The sequence below is a fragment of the Anopheles arabiensis genome, chromosome 2 (assembly GCF_016920715.1).
Source record: "Anopheles arabiensis isolate DONGOLA chromosome 2, AaraD3, whole genome shotgun sequence".
Taxonomy (NCBI): Eukaryota; Metazoa; Arthropoda; class Insecta; order Diptera; family Culicidae; genus Anopheles; species Anopheles arabiensis.
The window spans coordinates 98561180-98578460 of record NC_053517.1 but is presented as its reverse complement, the minus strand read 5'-3'; the positions used below and the strand labels follow the sequence as shown (position 1 = coordinate 98578460).

Sequence of the window (17281 nt, the reverse complement as noted above, 5' to 3'; positions counted from 1 at the left end):
AAACGCAACCTGAAAAGCCGAAAAAATGACGTGATCGGATGTAAACAATAACATCGCCGGATCGCGTTGCACTCCGTTGCCGGGTTTTCCTGCTTTGCTGCACGTAAAGAAGAAAAACGAGTGAATTGTGGGTGGCTGCCGACAACATGGTATCCTTAAAAACGCTCACCAAAACCGCTACGTACATAGCGATCGGTGGGATTACTTGTGCGATGATAATGAAGGTGAAGCTGGAGGACAAAATACGCAGTCAGCCGTACTACAAAGAATCGCTCAAACTGCTCCGCTCTCACCCGGGTATGATGGCAGTGGTTGGGAAACGGTTCCCGGGTGGTTTATGGTTTATCATTGAAATTCCTCCCCTTCCCCATTCCGTAGGTGCGGTACAACTGCTCGGTGAGCCGATCAAGGATCTAAGCTTCGATTACGGAGAGGAAAGCAGAAAGTTCGGCGGCGGCAGAATCGATAGCTTTGCTGTACCGGTGAGGGGACCAAAAACCCGCGGCAAGTACTACTTCTGGGCGGAAATGCAGGACGAACGGTGGGTGATAAGGCGGGCAGAGCTGGAGCTGAAAAACGAACCGGACCGGCGGTTGTTGATAAGGGCGGAAGAGAGTCAAGCCAAAGAGTAGGGTTCGTTCGTTTAGGTAGTTTCGTAAGTAGAGAAAGCATTCAATCGTTGTTGTTAGTAGAGTTAATAAATAGTAGAAACCGATACCATTAAATAACGAACCATAACGAGCAAAATCGTATGAAGTGGACGTGAGTTAGTGTGTGTGTGCCGAGGATGTTGTGGTTGTGTTGTTATGCGGTTTTTGTATGAATTTTATTTAATTTATATAATATTTTTGTAATAGTAATATACAATTATTTTTATTACTTTTCCCCCGATCCCTCCTTATCCATTGCAACAATCCACATACGGTGTCCGCTCTTCCTCTACCACACTGTCCCAGGGGGAGGCTGTCCTTTTCATGTCCTTTTTTTTCCTGTTGACCATTGTTTTTTTTTTGTTGTAACTGTGAGTGTTAGTGCGGCAGCGTTATTATAGTGCTTTTTGCATTCGTTTTTATTGGCTTTTAGTAGTATTTACCCCTCCTTTTCTTCTACTCTCCTTTGATTCTGTATCACCTCTATAATTGCACCTACTTTACTACTGCATTACTTCCTCTAGCATTTTTCGATTCGATGAAACTGTTTTCTGTTCTGTTTTCTGCTCTTCTACTTTCATTTGAATTTGTTTAGTATAACTAACACATAATTGCTGCCCTTAATCTCGTAATCTCAATGTTAACCACTTTCGTTCACGTTCACTCTCTTTTCTCTTCTAAAACACGACAAATTCATACACAAACACAGCTTTCCAGTAGTTTTCAGAATTTTCCTCACTTTTTGGCCACCTTTTTCCACCATCACTACCACGTGCTATGCGGGCAAACGATAGCAGCGCCAACGAAATTGAAAAATCAAATTAAAAAAACCTCTAAACGGTGGTATGCTTAGCTCGTTTACGTGTATGTATTCTTCCGTTTTACTTTTAAATGCATTTAGTAATAAAAAAACAACCACAAAACACACCTCCCCTCTTACTCAGGCGTACCATCAGGTTGAAGTGCTGCTAGTCTGTGTGGCACTATTTGTTTTGCATCGAAAACAAAACTCACTCACGAAAGCATGTATTTGTATCAGCTTAGTCAAAATTGCAAGGGAAATGTGCGTGTTTTTTTTTTCTCCGTAGCGTCTGTGCTTCTATACTTTACAGGATTCTTTTTTTTTTTTTTACAGGACGTACTCATGGTTGTGGGACACTTTTTTGATTGTTTCTAATGAGAAATGAACTTTATGTGAAGAGGAATTGGACTTTTTAGCACCTTTCTTCTAATTCCTATAGGAAATATTCAAGGAGGGTACTACATACTCCAATTCCAATCATTAACATTAAATTCCAATAGGAAAACCAAGAAAGTGTCCCACAACTATAAGAACCCACGAAAAACCCTCTTTAGCAGGGAAAGCGGTGCACACATCTTTAACAGAGCACTTCATTCTAATGCACTTTGTTTTGTTGGGTTCAAATAAACTATTGACCACATTAACCGACTTTGTTTTGCAAATTAAACGGATCGATCTGTCGTGCCCTATTATATTCCTCAACGTTTATTTTCTCTAATAAATCGCATTTGTTCCTTATCATAGCTCGCGTGCTAACATTGTCTCTATTCGAAGCGCTCGATCGTACCCATCCCATTCATTAACTAACCATTAACAAATGGCCACCGAGCATTGGGGATGGTAGGAGTACAATACAATGGCAAAACTGCGTACAAAATCAACGATCGCGTCCACTACTACCGCAAGGACCATTTCCTCCCCCCCTTCCCACAGCTGTGCTTTCTTTGCATAAAAGAAGGTGGGAAAAAAGGGCCAAAGAACATTAGTAATTAATGTTTTAATGTGGGTTTTTTTTATTCTTTTTCATTAAAGATATTTATTTCCCATGCTTCGGTTTAGCTTTGCCGTGTTTCGTTTAACCAACTCGCTTTTCCTGTAGTAACGCTACAATTTATGTGTGTCTGTCTGCCTGTCTGTCTGTCGGTTTGTGTGCTTTCGTTCTTAGTAAATTGCCTACCAGCGGGTGTTGTATCGAGCGCGCGCTCCACGTGTTTGTGTTATGTATCGTTTTAATTTCACTCCCCCCCCGCTCAACGCCCCCTCCTTTTTTTCACTAAACACAGTTCTACTACTTCTCATGGATTCACAAATGTTACTTACACAGTAGTTCATAAAATCAAAAGGTAAAAAAAGAGAATGAAAACGAACGTCTCAAGATGTTCGATCGGTCGCAAAAAAGCAGGCTCCAGGAAAAGGGACCATTAAACGCGAATCTAAAGCAGCAAACAGACAGTGAACAGAGATCGGTATCGTCTGTGAATGGACAGGTTCCCTATATCATTAACCAACACCACCCACGAGAGGCGATCGTGGACGATTACGGTTACGCATCGTGTATGGGGTCTACTATCACTCCGCTACTTCCCCTTATCATATTTCAAACGGCGCTTTTGAATACTAGTTTTTGAAAGAACTCTGGTCCTTCGTGCGTGTTTGCGGATCTCTCTCTCTCTCTCTCTCTCTCTCTCTCTCTCTCTCTCTCTCTCTCTCTCTCTCTCTCTCTCTCTCTCTCTCGTTGCGGAACCTTCCAATGCTGATACCTCCATTAGCATTGCGCGCACGGGGGGGGGGATGGACCTTGCTATCATCTTGTACGTACGAAATTAACAAACAAAAAGAAGAAAAAAAGCTTCACCTTGTCGCCTCATTTTTCTAGTTCGCATTCCCTTTTAACTTTCCTCGTGTTTCGCGCGCCCTTGCCCCTTAACATGCGCATGCGCATACGCCTTAGTTCCTTATTTATATGTCGCGTCATCTGCCATATCCGACCGACCCCGGTCAGACAGCCCCCGCCGTCTGCAGCGTGTATGTATGTCCGGGAAAGGAGGGGAAGGCAGCGCGCTCGCTTTGCGCTTTTTACTGCGTCTTCAGCTCCTTGCCGATACTGTACGATACGATCTTGCTCCAGTCGATTTTCGTTCGCGTTACGGGCAGCTGCCGCCGGAGCGCCTTGAACGTCGTATCGGACATCGTCTGATAGTTTTCCGATATTGCCGTCTGGTAGTCGTGCTCGCTCTCCTCGATCAGTCGTATGATCTCCTTCGCCGTGTTGGCCTCGTTCGTGATCGGCACCGTCTCGCGGCAGTCCTTCGCCGACACGAGCTGCACGTTGCCGTCCTCGTAGTAGTGCACCTGCAGCTTGAGCGAACCCTTCAGCTCGGCCGTGCCGCCCCCGGTCGCGGGGAACGTGATCGCCCACACGGAGCGCCACCGGCCGTTCCAGAAGTTTTTCGGCTGAAACTGGTGGTCCTCGATGCAGACGTTGAGCGTGATCTGCCCGTTCACCGTTCGGCCGAACACCGAGCAGGACCCGTTGCGGTAGTGGTTGGCGGAGTATGTGAGCGTCTCGATGTCCAGCATCGCGCGCCACTGCTCGGACGTGTGGTCGCCGTCGTGGTTCTGCAGATCGGACGCTTCCTTGCGCAGGTGGTCGAACTTGAAGCTTTGCTTGGTGCGCGGATCGAAGAAACGGCCACCACCTGCCATCAGGGAAAAGGGAGGGGTGAAAGGAAAGAAGAATAGATTTAGTAGATCCAGTGTATGCTCAACAGTAGTGATGGGAGCTCGGATTCGGACCTACCCGATTCCGATTCCGTAGTCGGAATCAATTTCGGAGTCGATTCCAATGCTGGAACTGATTTTGGAACCGGATCCGAATCCGAATCCGGAGCCGAATCCGAATCCGGAGCCGAATCCGAAGTCGATTCTGGAGCTGATTCCGGAGCCGATTTCGGAGTCGACTGCGGAGCAAATTTCGAAGTCGGCTCTGGAATCGGTTCCAGGATCGGAATTGGCTCCGGAGTCAGATCGGAATCGAGCTGGGAATCGCAATTTGCGCCGGTAACGGAAACAGGATTGACTCCAGAAATGGAATTAGCTCCGAAATTAGAATTAGTTCGTGCATTGAAATAAGAAGTTTCAGAAACGAAATTCGTCCGCGAATCTTCATGAGAATGGATCGTTTACGATTAAATTTTCATTTCTATCAATGCGGCTATCAATACTTAGCATTATTGGACCTAAACGCCCATTCCTATGGAGATGCCGAAACCAAGTCAGTTTCGAATCCAATTCTGATTTTGGACGCAATTCCGGAATCCATTCTGGACTTCGAAGCATGCCGAAATCGATTCCGACGAAATCTTAATTTATCCCATCACTACTCAATATTCCACTGTAATTGAAGGAAGAAGAATAATGTTGTTTCCTCCATAACAGAGCTACAATAAACCAATTATACAATTGTTGGTAACAGTGCAATGTCCTTCAGTAATACGCGGACAGACCAGTACATAGAAAACAAAGCATAGCGTGAACTAGTTCCAGCGTATCCAGCAGTCCAGCCACTGTAATAGGCTGTAAGTAGTTGCAATTTTCTCTGCCCAACACAACCATAAGATAATCCGGTGTTGGGTGATGGATAAGCCCGACGGCACTGACACCAGACAAAACTACAATTACCATCATAAAAAAGGTGTCAAAGAGCGTGTGGCGTTAATGGGACACAATTCGTGGCGACCATCATTAAGAGCTGGGGTGTTAGGGGTTGGGGTCGTCATTGTGACCTGCTCTGATGTCACGGAATGTGTCAGCGGGCACGCTAACATCGACGCGAACTGGACATGAGACACAGTACTAGGATGTTTTGATGAGGGTTGGAGCTAAAGACACAAGCTTAAGCCCAATGGAAAGAGGAGAACATGAGCATTTCAAACTGGTCATAAAGATATACAATAATAATTTAATAGCAAATTATTACCACATGTCTCATTAAACAACACTTTTGCCAGTCTAACAAGATTAACAACTCATAGCATTTCGTTTGCAATTTGAACGATTCTTTCCCAATTTGAATCCTATTTTCATCGTTCTGTGTTTTGTGTGCATTATTGATCGGAATAGAATAATCAAATAAAACGCTTCACCAAACACTTCAGGTAAAGACCATGCGAAGGGTATTTGTTTAGTTTCCCGTTTTTTTTCTCTCCACCCCATCATATCCACCAATCCAATCAAAGGCGGAGAAGGTAATGCGATATACTTTCGATAGACGGCACTAATAAAAGCGAGAACATCGAACTAACTCTACCATCGCCACTACAAACTGCCAGCGGCCGGACGTACGTACGTACTCAACACATCAAATTTTACCCACACACCACCGCCACATAACAAACGTTCAATAAAAGTGAGTTTTCCCTCCCTTCTCCCTCAGATGAGCTGCCAACAAAATAACGAGCCCGCTGGCCCACCGTTTCTTCGTTAGATTGAATTATCTGCTACATTTTCCATCCGCTTAAGGGTTACGCTACGCCCGGCTAAGGCTTGCGCCTTAAAAGCTACGCTTCCACATACTCATTCTTCCACTCTTCTGCCCGTCCCGTTCCCCCCCCCCCCCCCCCCCCAGTGTGTTTGTGGTGTTTTAATTGGAAGAAAAATCACGCACGTTCGTGTGTTCCATCCAACACACAAGAGCAAAACGTGTGTGCAGCGCAATCTTACGCACCACAAACAATAATCCGTTGCGCGGTTCCGTTGCGTAACCATCACTACCACCATAAGGGGAGAGGAGGCTCAAACGTAGTGCGGAAATTGAAACGCGCTTGCTGAGATGCCCGCGGATCTTTTTACACATCATTCGGCGCCCGATGGCGACTGATACTGGATACTAGATTCCTCCAATTCCTTCACCCAACTCCTTCCGATCAGCTCTAACTAAAAACCGATCATCCGCGCAGGATGATTGGATAAGATGAAATAAAGCAATTTTCTGAAGTAGATCACGTTTTAAGCTGCAATACACGATCGTGATTGATCATCAAAAGCGGTGTTTGTTGTTGTTGTTGTTTATGTGTACCAATTAAGAGAGAGAGATCCTCCTCAAGCTATACTCATTTCCAAATATATCACACGACACGTTACCGTCGCCTAACCGCACAATCATTACCAAACAAACCCCTCTGTCTTGGGTGAGTGATTCCGTGGTGGCCTTGCGTGGTACGGCGTCCCATCGTACGCAGCCTCACCGGCTCTGCGTAGAGACAAATCCGTCTTCACATTGCCTTTTTTGGTGTTGAGATTGATGTGGCTGCACACAGCAGGCACAGAGACACGTGTTTTTTTTTTGTTTTAGTGAGCCTTTCGATGCAAGTGGCTAAAACACAAACTTCCATTGCCAATGGCCGCTTTTATGCTACGCCGACACTTGTGTGAATTCCTTTTCCAGCGACACCGTTGAGATATATGAATCGAATTGAATATGTTTTACCATTGCTACACGCCCCGTTCATTGCTTGATAAGCGACGAAACGGTTGAACGCCCCCCAAAGCGATGCTTTTAAAGTTAATTTTTGCACATGATAGCCCCATTGGACCTTCTGGTCCAGCTGTGCACATATTTTCATATCTTTCCTCCGTCTCTCGTCACTTGCCAGCGTCAAAACAAAGCGGGAAGGGATGTGGTGCATTTGCTACACCACGAGATGCACACAAACGCCCACCCCCCGAGTAGTGTCTATTATGTTACACCACACCCTCGCTATGATTTGTGGAGGAAAGTGAAAGCGTACTTCCTCCCTCCACGTCATCGACGCCGCGCTGGTAGAGGATGACTCTCGGTGTAGAAGGTGAAAATCCGTGGCAATGCGCCAAATAAACCGTAGATAAGCTCGGACCGTGGTTGGCCACACCACCGCCCATTGAATGCAAAGGAAAGCAGTCACTTCGTCAACTGCCACACACTATCGCTGCGGGTCGTTGCATTTACTGTTCGAAAGGAATGCGGAGACGCATACTCCGTGGCCCCTCACTTCTTCTTCTTCTTCTTATCTCCCACACTTGCTCCAACGACAGCAGAGACATTCAACAACCACCTCTGATAGTGACGACGATTCCATTGCAAGCACGTTTCACAAGTTCTTTTCTGCTTCAGTTTGCTGGTGCGTTATCAAACGGGGCACACACACACGCCGGAAAAGCAAATGGAGGAAAAAGCTTCGAACAGGCTGATAATGTGAAAAGAGAAACAAATAGAATTGGAAATATCGAGCACTTTACTGTTTCGTGCCAGCTGTGCAGGGAAACAAACGAAGAATGAGAGCAGCGTGTATTATGCGTACCACTTTTGCTCTTTCTTATTGGAAGTGAACTTTATATGGTGGGAATTGGACTATATGGCATCCTAATTTGACAGGATCCTTGGAATTTCCTATTAGATTTGTCCAACAACGGTGCTATAGAGTCCAATTCGAATGGCATACAGTTCTTTTCCCTTAAGGAAGAGTCAATAAAGTGTCCCGCAACTATGAGAACTATGAGAACTACTGCAAACCCCTGTAATCCGTAAAACCTCTTTTTCATCCCCACACCTGGCCAACCACCGGATATGGGAATTGGAAACAAAATCTTCACTCTTCCCCACAAGACACGCTTTAATAATTGAAGATGAGCGGCGTTGCTTTGGGGGGAGAGAGTGCCACCGGAGCACAAAATGCCAAAAGGGAAGGCAGCAGCGTAGACAAAGCAGCAGCAGCAGCATGAGCTCATTGCAATCCACAATCCATACTTGGGTGGATAATACCGGTGGCGGTGGGGGAGAAGTAGCGCACATATGAATCATGCTCGACGCATGGCCACACCAGCACTAGCGGCCACACAGTGAACAATGTAGTCATCGTACGATCGATCCGATCAATCAACCGCAGTGTGTGCGTGCGTGTGTGTGAATATTTGTTTACATTGCAGTGCTTTTGCTCTGAGAAATAGTTTAAAACAAAATTGATAAGCTTGTACGTTGTTTAACGCATCGCGTATCGCATTTCGCTGGCAGATTTACCACCAAACCCACTGCACGGGAATAGCATGGGTTTCTCCAAACCCAGGAGGAGAGTAGCAGCGCGCCAGCCAACCGTTACCAAACTCAATTTTTACGCCTTTGCAAACACGTTTCGATTGCTATCGTTGAAATGTCTCCGCTCCTTTTTTTGTTTTCCTGACAGATTTAATATTAATGAAGGTTTCGAGGCAGAAGTGATAATCACACATCGACCCACGGTCAGTCCTCTTGCCTTTTGTGACCATTGAATGACCATTGAGCTACGTTTAGCACACAAAAGCAAGGAACCATTTTGTATATTCTGCCTCTATTATTTAGGAGAGCAAAAGAGCAATATTAGTGTTTTGAGTCAGTCTGTGTGGTGGTGTGGTTGTGTCCATAAAATTGCGATTGATACAAAATAAATCTGTGCGCCGGAGAGTGCGTTTATTTTGGCATTATCTAATCGGAAAAGCTTCCTTCCCTTGGCTTCCACAATCCTTATCGGAGTGTTTGATTTGCAAAGCAAATGTGACGGGGGGCAGGGTTGTGCCGATCTGATAATATGCTCTGTGATAAGAAAACACGGGCACTGAATTTTAACATTGGAATCTATGTTGAATGGAACCGACAAAGACAGGAGCTATTATTTTAAAAAGGGCGGCGAGGTTTGCTATCTGCTGCAATGTATTGCACCACCACCGCCACCCGTCGGCTAGCATTGACTTTGGTGCCTTTTTTTTCTTCTCTTCCCCGTTTTAAAAAATGCATCCACTTCTACATTGTGCAGGACACGGACGAACGGGGCCGACGAATCGGTGATCCCAATTCCGAGATTGATTTCGCTTTTTTCCCCTTTGCTACCGGGACGGGGAAAAGGACAGTGCTGTACACCTCTGCTGTTTGATAGCGGCGCTGCGCGGCGGATCGGCAGCGAGAGAGACAAAGATTTCTAAAAATATACAGCCTACTCTGCGGTACGGTAGTAGAGGATGTGTTGTGAATCGCATTTTCATTCAAAAACTATTAATGGCGCCCCTGACTGGCAGATTCTGGGATACTGCAACGTGCCAATGGCTTTGCGTCCCCCGCGTGAATCGAAAGCCCCCCCCCCGCCACTTACCGAGATCGTTAAACTCTGTGATGAGCACGGCCAGCTCGGAGTTTTCGAGGATCACTGGAGTGAGCTGGTCCTTGTTGTACTGGGCGCAGGCGGCACTCGCGCCCTCCTTCAGCAGCCGATCGTCGTTCAGCAGCTCGCGCACATCGTTGAAGACTTCGTTAAACTCGCCGGGCGGTGCGTGCATCAGGAAGTCGGACGCGATTCGGATCTTGTCCTGGTCGCTTATCACATCGTCAACATCCGCCATTGTTTCTGTAGCCTGGTCTGTGCTGATGGTGACGGCAGATCCGGAGGGTGGAAGAGGTTTTTGGCCGTCTCAGGAGGGTCTGCTTTAGCTGGTTTGTTTCACCGGAAAACCCACCGTTGTTGTGTGCTGCAGGTGATGCAGAAGACGGAAGAATGGGTCAGATATAATTCGGTAGGTGCGTTGTAAAGGCGGACGGGCGAAACGGATGCCTGATGATGCTTATTTCAACAATTTGTCGTACTTTCGTGCTGCAGAATACGAACGGCTAATGAATCTATTCACCACCAAATAATCGAAAGACAAAACTAAACGAGTTCCTCAATTCTGCGCGATGTGTAAAAAGCGACGATTGGGACACGACCCCGGGGGTTTGACACTTGTTCACTGTCTGCACACACAACTGTCACGGGCCCGATCTAGTACTCCTGCTCTTCGATTGGTGGGGCGCGGCGGCAGCGGTGGCGTCGACGAAAGAGAAAGAGCGAGAGAGACAGGGAGAGAGACACAGATAGCGCTGGCGGTGGTGGTAGTGGTGGGAGCGATGAGTAATTTCTTCTATAAACTTTTCACACCCAGAGCTCGCCTCTTTTCGCTTCGGAGCTTATCTGGCTAGCTTCAACACACGGTCATGAAATTGAGCCAAAATTGCACAATCTGGTTCACTGTTGGAAGCAAAATTCCCTGTGCCCAGCAAGCAACAGCACGCGCAGAGGAAGAACACAAGGAACGTACGAAACACACCTATAGTGGCGGAGCCGCGATGCGACGAATGCACCACTTTCGACCGAAAGGAAGCAGCAACAGCAGCAGCAAGCGGACTAAAGCGACTTTTAGGCACTATTTTCGACCACGTTTTTCGCTTTACACACCTATTGATCTGGTGCGGGCAGACACGGTGAGGCCACTGCTCGTCGAGGTTTTCACTGCCTACGTCCGATTTTTCCGTGCCCGAATTCCTTCTTCTCCTGCGTGTAATTTTTTCTGCAGCGCTTTTGACTCCAGTTCGCTTTCTTCTAGTTTTTATTACTGCGATGACGACGAGAGCTGTCAAAAATGGACAAGGGGTAGGACAGTTCAGCACTGTAGGCTTGACATGAAGGTCGACTTTGCCGACACATTTGTTTCGATAATTGTTTTTTAATGGAATTTGTCTTATTATTTTATACTCTTATAAAAAAGATGCTTATATATTATACGGACGTCACACAAAAGTTTAAGCTAGATTTGTATGGGAGATCGTAAACTTCCCGTCAAAAGATTATAGGGTTGTATGACTGAAATCCAATTTACGCCAAAGTTTACGCCTCGTGTGACGTCCGTATTCATACTGGAGAGCATGAATGGATTGTACTTCTTTCCAGTGGAGACAAATGAAGCCGAGACGTTAAAATCCCTTATACAAAACAAGCGATAAATTATTTTTTACTTTTTTGCTTGATGTTGATTTAGGACTGTTTAGTTCGCTTGATAGGTCTGCCTATCTTTTTTCCCCGTAGCTCAATGGATTGTGCTGCATTTTTTATGCAATATTTAAATCGGTATCATGGCAGCTGATACCAAAAATAACCAGCAAACAAGGAACATATGCTAACCCTGCATTTTGAACCGTTTTCTTTGGACGTGCCGCTCCTATCTGTCAATCTCCTATATCGTGCGAAAAAGGGAAAGGGATAAAGACACAGAGATGCTCGTTTCAGTGATATGAAAACAAGAGATAGCAAGATATTTTGCTACATAGGGATGAAAGAAATAGCACGCATTGGTTCGCGAAATGTTTACAGCGGTACACAGTTTGACGTTTGGAACTCTCTTTGGAAATTCAAAAATCTCTCATTTTCATTCCTGCTCTCTCGCAACGGAGCAACGGTTTGGAGAGCAGTGGGCGCGTATTGGGCAGAATGGTCAAAATAAAATAAATGTCTACAATAATAAGGAATCGAAAATGATGCAACGTTATGCTTAGAGCTGATTGTCGGGATTTAAAGGTAATGAAACAAAGATACGATAGCAGCTCTTCTAACAACATGTCGGTTAGGTATCATTTGAATCTTGAAAAAGCAAAGAAGCGGTTAATGTGCAATTATGGACACGATGTGCCGTTTGCATAACCACTGTGCAGTGCACCCCGAGCTTGTGGGGTAGCGTTCAAATGCGGCGTCAGTCTCTCGAGAAGCTTGAGGATGCGTGTCGTTCGCTGCGGCAGCCAACGGGAGCAATAACTTTAAAAGTAAAGCGCAACCTACTGGCAACGGTTTATATGAGGCGTTTTTGTGCAAGTGTGTGCTTTTTCTCTCTAAATTCTAAAATTGTGTTAAATAAATACTCACCATCCGTTCTTCCGTAGTGCGTGCAGTGTGCTTGTATAATACTATCGCGGGGAAACATCATTACAAGTGGCATTTAATTGAGCAAAATTCGTTCGTGTGTGTAAAAAAAAGCTAGGAATAAAGTTTTTACGAACAACAAAAAGGACGCTCTTGGCCAAGCAAGTCCAGGCACCAAAAGCCGCGTCCCGGAGAGGCAGCATCTTTTTGACAGATGAATGCAAAGCAAGACGTTGATCCCGGGCTCCTGGCAGCAGCAGCCACAGCCTCCGGACGACACCGGCTGCAAAGAAATAGGGGAACGCACACACACACACACACACACATGCATGCACACATCACACGGCCCCTGCAGCCTTGCCATTAAGCTCAAGGGCCATCCTTTTTGCGTGAGGTTGACGAATGTGGGGTTAATTCGATGGCAATAGTGAAGGCTTCTTCGAGAACGAGACTGCAGCCTCCCTGGAGCCTGCTTCGATCCTTTGGCGAGGCTTGCTACTTGTGCTGCCTCGCTCTAGCAACCCGCGCAGCCTGGGCATTGATAGTGCGGCAAGTGTGTGAGAGAGAAAGAGATGGAGAAGCACGAGAAATCAGATTCGGAACTGGGGAAAGCGCAAGGCGCGGTGCGGCTTTTACGCTGGAATGAGCTCGAGCCAGTGTTTTGAAGTGTGTAGTTTTTCCTCCTAGGTCTGTGTGCGTGTATGCGTGCTCTACCCTGCCCAAGATGTTCAAGTGTAGCCACGATGTGTCTATTATCAGAAGCAATAGAGTACAGCAAAAAAGTGCCCAAAAACCCAAAACGCCAACAGACACGGCGCGTTAGAGCCGTGAGCCACCGACCGAGCAAAGCAACCGTGAAACGGCGATGATGCTGCTGGAAGAAAGCTGCAGCAAAGAGAGAAGGAGAGAGTCGTACCCCGAATTCGACCACGCTGATGATGACTTTCGCACCCTTCCACCAAACGGGCGGGAGAGGGTTGATTTTTCCTTGCGCGAAAGAGACGCAACCCGACCGGGCTGCTGCTGCTGCTACGACGAAGCAAAGCCGACCACCGATCTTGCTGCGGAATGTGATAAATTTTATCAGTCGCCGGCTTTGAGTGGATGCTGTGCCGTCCATCGGTGACATTTCGTCTTTTTCGAGAAGCATTTCAGCTTGCTGTCGCGGGTATCCAGTTACCACAGATCCTAGTAATGAGGAGTGGCCCGTCGTTCCCTAGGGAACGAGAGGAAAAATCGATTAGACTCTTCGATCTTCCGGCGCGCGCTGCGTGAAGTTGCGAAATTGATGTCGCTGGAGACCTTGACCAATATGTCTGCCCCGGTCCCATCCATCCGCATCCGGTGCAGGACCACTTTTTTCTCTTTCTCTGTCTCTCCCTCTCTCTCTCTCTTTTTAGTCCCTATTTCCCGGCAACGCATGGCAATTAGACGACAGGTGGCTGAAGGTATTAGACACTTTTTGGGGCTAATACTAGCGCCCATCCGCCGCCCGCTATTCCGTTTTCAATAGGCTAATTGTCCATTGTGTCCAATCTAGCAAATGCTTTTAGGGCTCATCAATCAACGTTGATGATGTTCCCTCGATTCCCTGCGCACGGCTTCCCCCCTTTCCTCGGGTGAAAGTGATACTTAAGAAATATCCTTTTTGGCGTTTCAGGCACCGACGGGTATTGATGCGATGCGTAGTGAGGTGTAGCAATTAGCATAAAAACCGGGTGGGAGCAGCACCGGAGCACTGAAAGGATTTCATGAGGCAAACCGAAAACGGGTCAAGGGGACACACAAACACACAGTCACCCTAAGAAGAGGACGACTCCCTTTTTCCTGGACGTGCTTAGAATTTGCTCCCTGGTTGAAATAGCCTACCGAGAGGGAGCGAACGAGAAGCAGAGAGAGAGAGAGAGAGAGAGAGAGAGAGAGAGAGAGAGAGAGAGAGAGAGAGAGAGAGAGAGAGGGACCAAAAGTTATGCGAAGAGATTATCTAACAACAGGACAGGTCCTTAAGGAGGAAACATCAGCATAATCTCCTCCCTCCTCCGTTCCATTGCTCCCCTTTCGAAGGGGTTGCTAAATGGAAAACCTGGCAATGTTGGCACAGCTGTTGGCCACCGTTTGCAACTCTCTCGCGTTTAATGGCTTCCATTCCGGCGGAAACATCATCACACCCATCACCTCCCCCCCGTTTCTATCTTCCACAGGTTTCGCCGTCCATGGTTGCGGAAGAGTTTAAGTGAAAGTGTTGAATTTTTAATGCAGTGTGTCTCTACAGTGTCTCTCCGCACACAATAATTGCTACGCTTCGTTCTCTTGGGCGCGCTCTACAAAAAAAGAAGTGTTTTTTTAGTTTCTCGCAATTTGTTTTATATAAGTGTGTTGTTGTTTTGTTTTGTTTTCTTGTGTTTGTGCAAATAAGAAACCACGCCAAACAACCTTTCGGTGGCCATCACTGGCTAGTATAACAAGTGTCGCTTTTTCCGTGTCCCGTGTTCCTCGGCTCGTGTGTTTACTGTGTGAATTTACGGAAAGTGAGTGGAAAATACGCTCAGAATCCTGTCGCAATTTGCCCCTCCCCTTCGGCGCAGTTCTTTCGACTAATCTCACCCACCCAGTCGCCATTCGCCATTAACAGTAAAGCCTCCGGGCGGCACAAAAACCACGTTCACCGTAATCATCTCATCACCATCAGCATCATCGTAGCGCCACAGAATATTTGCCTTTCGTTTCTCGCCGACTGCTGACCGAGTGACCGATAAACGGAGCGGCGCAGAGGAGAGGCCGCACAAACCGCCGTGAAAATCAAATCCAAAAATCGACAGCAGCAGGGGGGCCAGTTTTCTATTGCGCGGTGTGGCGCGCTCTATTGGCACCGTAATCATCATTGCCCGGCGTCGTCATCATCATCAGCAGCAGCGGCAAAGGCAGAACCGTATCGTCGACACCTCGCACACGATAGTGGCTTGGGGCAATTACGGCGGTGGAAAACAGGCCCATTGAAGGGAAGGGTAAAAGCATCACACGCATCACGTCCACCACCACCAACACCACCACCGCTACTGCCCAGAGTGAGTTGAACGAGCGAATGGACGAGCAAACGGTGCTTTTGCTCACGTGTTAGGTAAGTTTTAAGGTTAAACGGGGGAAAGGGGAAGCTTTGATAGTTTTAGAGGGGTTTTTTTTAAACAGAAATGAATGACGCATGTTAGCGTTGAGGTTTGAGAGGTCTCATCAACTCAGAAATGCAACACTAAGATGAAAAACAAAACTCTTGAGGCTCAAATATTCACAAAAAAACGTTTCTTTTTATTTTTAGGGGAGAAAAAAGAAACAAACGCTCTCGGTCATATGAAATGGATATGCTCTAGAACGCATTGGCCAGAAGAACCGTATGCTAAGCGGTGCATCCTGTGCTGGAAGAAATTCCCAGACAGGGCTCGTTGGTGTCATCTGTCACCGGTACGATGTAACAGCGCAAACCCCGATGCAACAGGTTACCGTGCTGTAGTTGGAAAAGTTAGTTTTCCCCTTTTATGGGCACCCGCGGGGGAAGGTCCACCCGCCAACCTTTGTGTCGGATCGGGTGTGATGGGGTTTTGTTTCTACTTTGCTCTTCTCTCTTTCCTTTTCGCTGCTTGCGCCACCGGGGGGAGGGGGTTTCGTTCTTTACGCTACCGTTCGTCTCCGAGTGGCAAAGAAAGCAGCTCCGGTGGCAAACAGATGTGGCGCGGGGTTTGGGGGTTTTGTTTGTGTTAGCAAATCGTTCCCGCTGCGCCTAACACGCAGCACCAGCAGTAACCGGTTACACCGTTCCACGTGTCGATTAGAGAGAGGAAAAAGGAGAGCATAAAAAAATGTCTCCATTTCGTTACAACGGCCATATACGCTACCTACCCTCGTGGAAGGTTCAATCGGCAGTTGTTCAATCAACCGTAAAGGGAAGGTCTTCGCACTTGTCGCAACCGCCCCAGCCGAGTGGAAGTTTTAAGCAGCTCTCCCGCCACTCAGGCGCATGGTGATGTATTGGTGATCTTCTTCTGTCACCGTTTCTCGTTGGTTTTTATTTCACTGCCAGTGAATGGGCGATCACCTTAACTTTCGCTTCTGTCCATCCGCTGCCACGGCTGCGGGTGAAAGTGAAAACCGAACCGAACCGAAAGCGTAATATGAGGGTCTGCCAAGCACTACTAGTGGCAGTTGAGACACGTTGGGTCACTGAACGTTGGGAATGAATGCGTCTCGGTTCTCAAGGCAACATATTTGGAAGGCTAATTTGAGGGGCGACCTAAAATAACCTATTGACCGATGTCGATTTATATCAGCAATTAGGCAATTTCTCGTTGCAATGTTATAAAAATAAGCTGTCATATACATAATTAAGGGCTTACTTTGCGGTTCTTTTCAGCCACAGTCCTCTATTTCCTTTGGCAAACTGGTGTAAACATTTACAACCGTGTAGTTGTAAGCCGGAACAGGGGGAGTGTAAGAACTGCATTACAGGTGCTATTAAAATGTGATGACGCATGCGAGGCACTTAAATTGGACCTACACAATTTAGCTATTTTTATACCACTCGCCGTCTGCCCGTCCCATCGAAGCCTTTCACTCACAGCCCGCCTTCAGGCATTTGTGCTTCCAACCAACAAAGTTACTGGTCCCCATCTCCAACGTTGTCTTATACAGAAAGCAAAGAGCAATTCGGTTCTGCACCATAACGGGGCCGTGCGCTGAGAGGTAATGTCTCCAGAATTGTTAGCCAATGGACCCATTTTCCGATCGATGGTTTATTAAGACAGCGCGGGAAAAGGCCGGGGCAAAAACGATTTTGTTAATGGTATCACGATGAGTAATCCGGCTGTGGTTGAAAGGAATTTCCATCGAAGCGATTGAATGAAAAGTGGATGTTGAGAAGAGCCGTTTGCTTTGTGTGACCTCCGATTTGAACTTTGGGGCGCCTGGAATGTCCCCCCGGTCAGGGATATAGTTTATCAATGGTATGAATTGTTCGGATAATGAGTTCAGCGCATTGTCCGATGCGGAATGTCATTGCTATGTTCACTTTAGACTGAGATAAGGGATGATGTAGCATTCTTGGGAATTTTTAA

The 17281-nt window shown here is 46.8% G+C and overlaps 3 protein-coding genes across 10 annotated transcripts in view; 2 read left to right on the top strand and 1 right to left on the bottom strand.

Annotated features, from left to right (window-relative positions):
• Window positions 1-146: 146 nt before the first annotated feature.
• Window positions 147-6063, top strand: LOC120898645. Of its 3 annotated transcripts, XR_005738685.1 has the most exons (4): window positions 147-297; window positions 379-655; window positions 5691-5796; window positions 5888-6063. XR_005738685.1 is itself a non-coding variant. In XM_040304774.1 (3 exons), the coding sequence occupies exons 1-2, from the start codon at window positions 147-149 to the stop codon at window positions 630-632; spliced, it is 405 nt and encodes a 134-aa protein (XP_040160708.1). In that variant the 3' UTR covers window positions 633-655; window positions 5691-5802. The 3 variants fall into 3 exon arrangements, 2 of the variants coding, with proteins under 2 accessions (XP_040160708.1, XP_040160709.1); XM_040304774.1 differs by lacking the exon at window positions 5888-6063 and having other exon boundaries at window positions 5691-5802; XM_040304775.1 differs by lacking the exons at window positions 5691-5796; window positions 5888-6063 and adding an exon at window positions 1786-2096.
• Window positions 3151-10889, bottom strand: LOC120898644 (F-actin-capping protein subunit alpha). Of its 3 annotated transcripts, none has more exons than XM_040304770.1 (3): window positions 10725-10889; window positions 9609-9981; window positions 3151-4151 (listed from the first exon to the last, which is right to left on the bottom strand). In XM_040304770.1, the coding sequence occupies exons 2-3, from the start codon at window positions 9853-9855 to the stop codon at window positions 3529-3531; spliced, it is 870 nt and encodes a 289-aa protein (XP_040160704.1). In that variant the 5' UTR covers window positions 9856-9981; window positions 10725-10889; the 3' UTR covers window positions 3151-3528. The 3 variants fall into 3 exon arrangements, with proteins under 3 accessions (XP_040160704.1, XP_040160707.1, XP_040160705.1); XM_040304773.1 differs by lacking the exon at window positions 10725-10889 and adding an exon at window positions 10597-10718; XM_040304771.1 differs by lacking the exon at window positions 10725-10889 and adding an exon at window positions 10097-10554.
• Window positions 10890-11962: 1073 nt separating this feature from the next.
• LOC120908388 (beta-1,3-galactosyltransferase 9) overlaps window positions 11963-17281 on the top strand; it is a 32897-nt gene continuing 27578 nt past the window's right edge. The window contains exons 1-3 of one of the 4 annotated variants that reach the window (XM_040319334.1): window positions 11963-12131; window positions 12200-12278; window positions 14381-15297. The gene's annotated coding sequence lies outside the window, so the exon portion shown is untranslated. The other 3 variants (XM_040319332.1, XM_040319333.1, XM_040319335.1) reach the window with 3 other exon arrangements.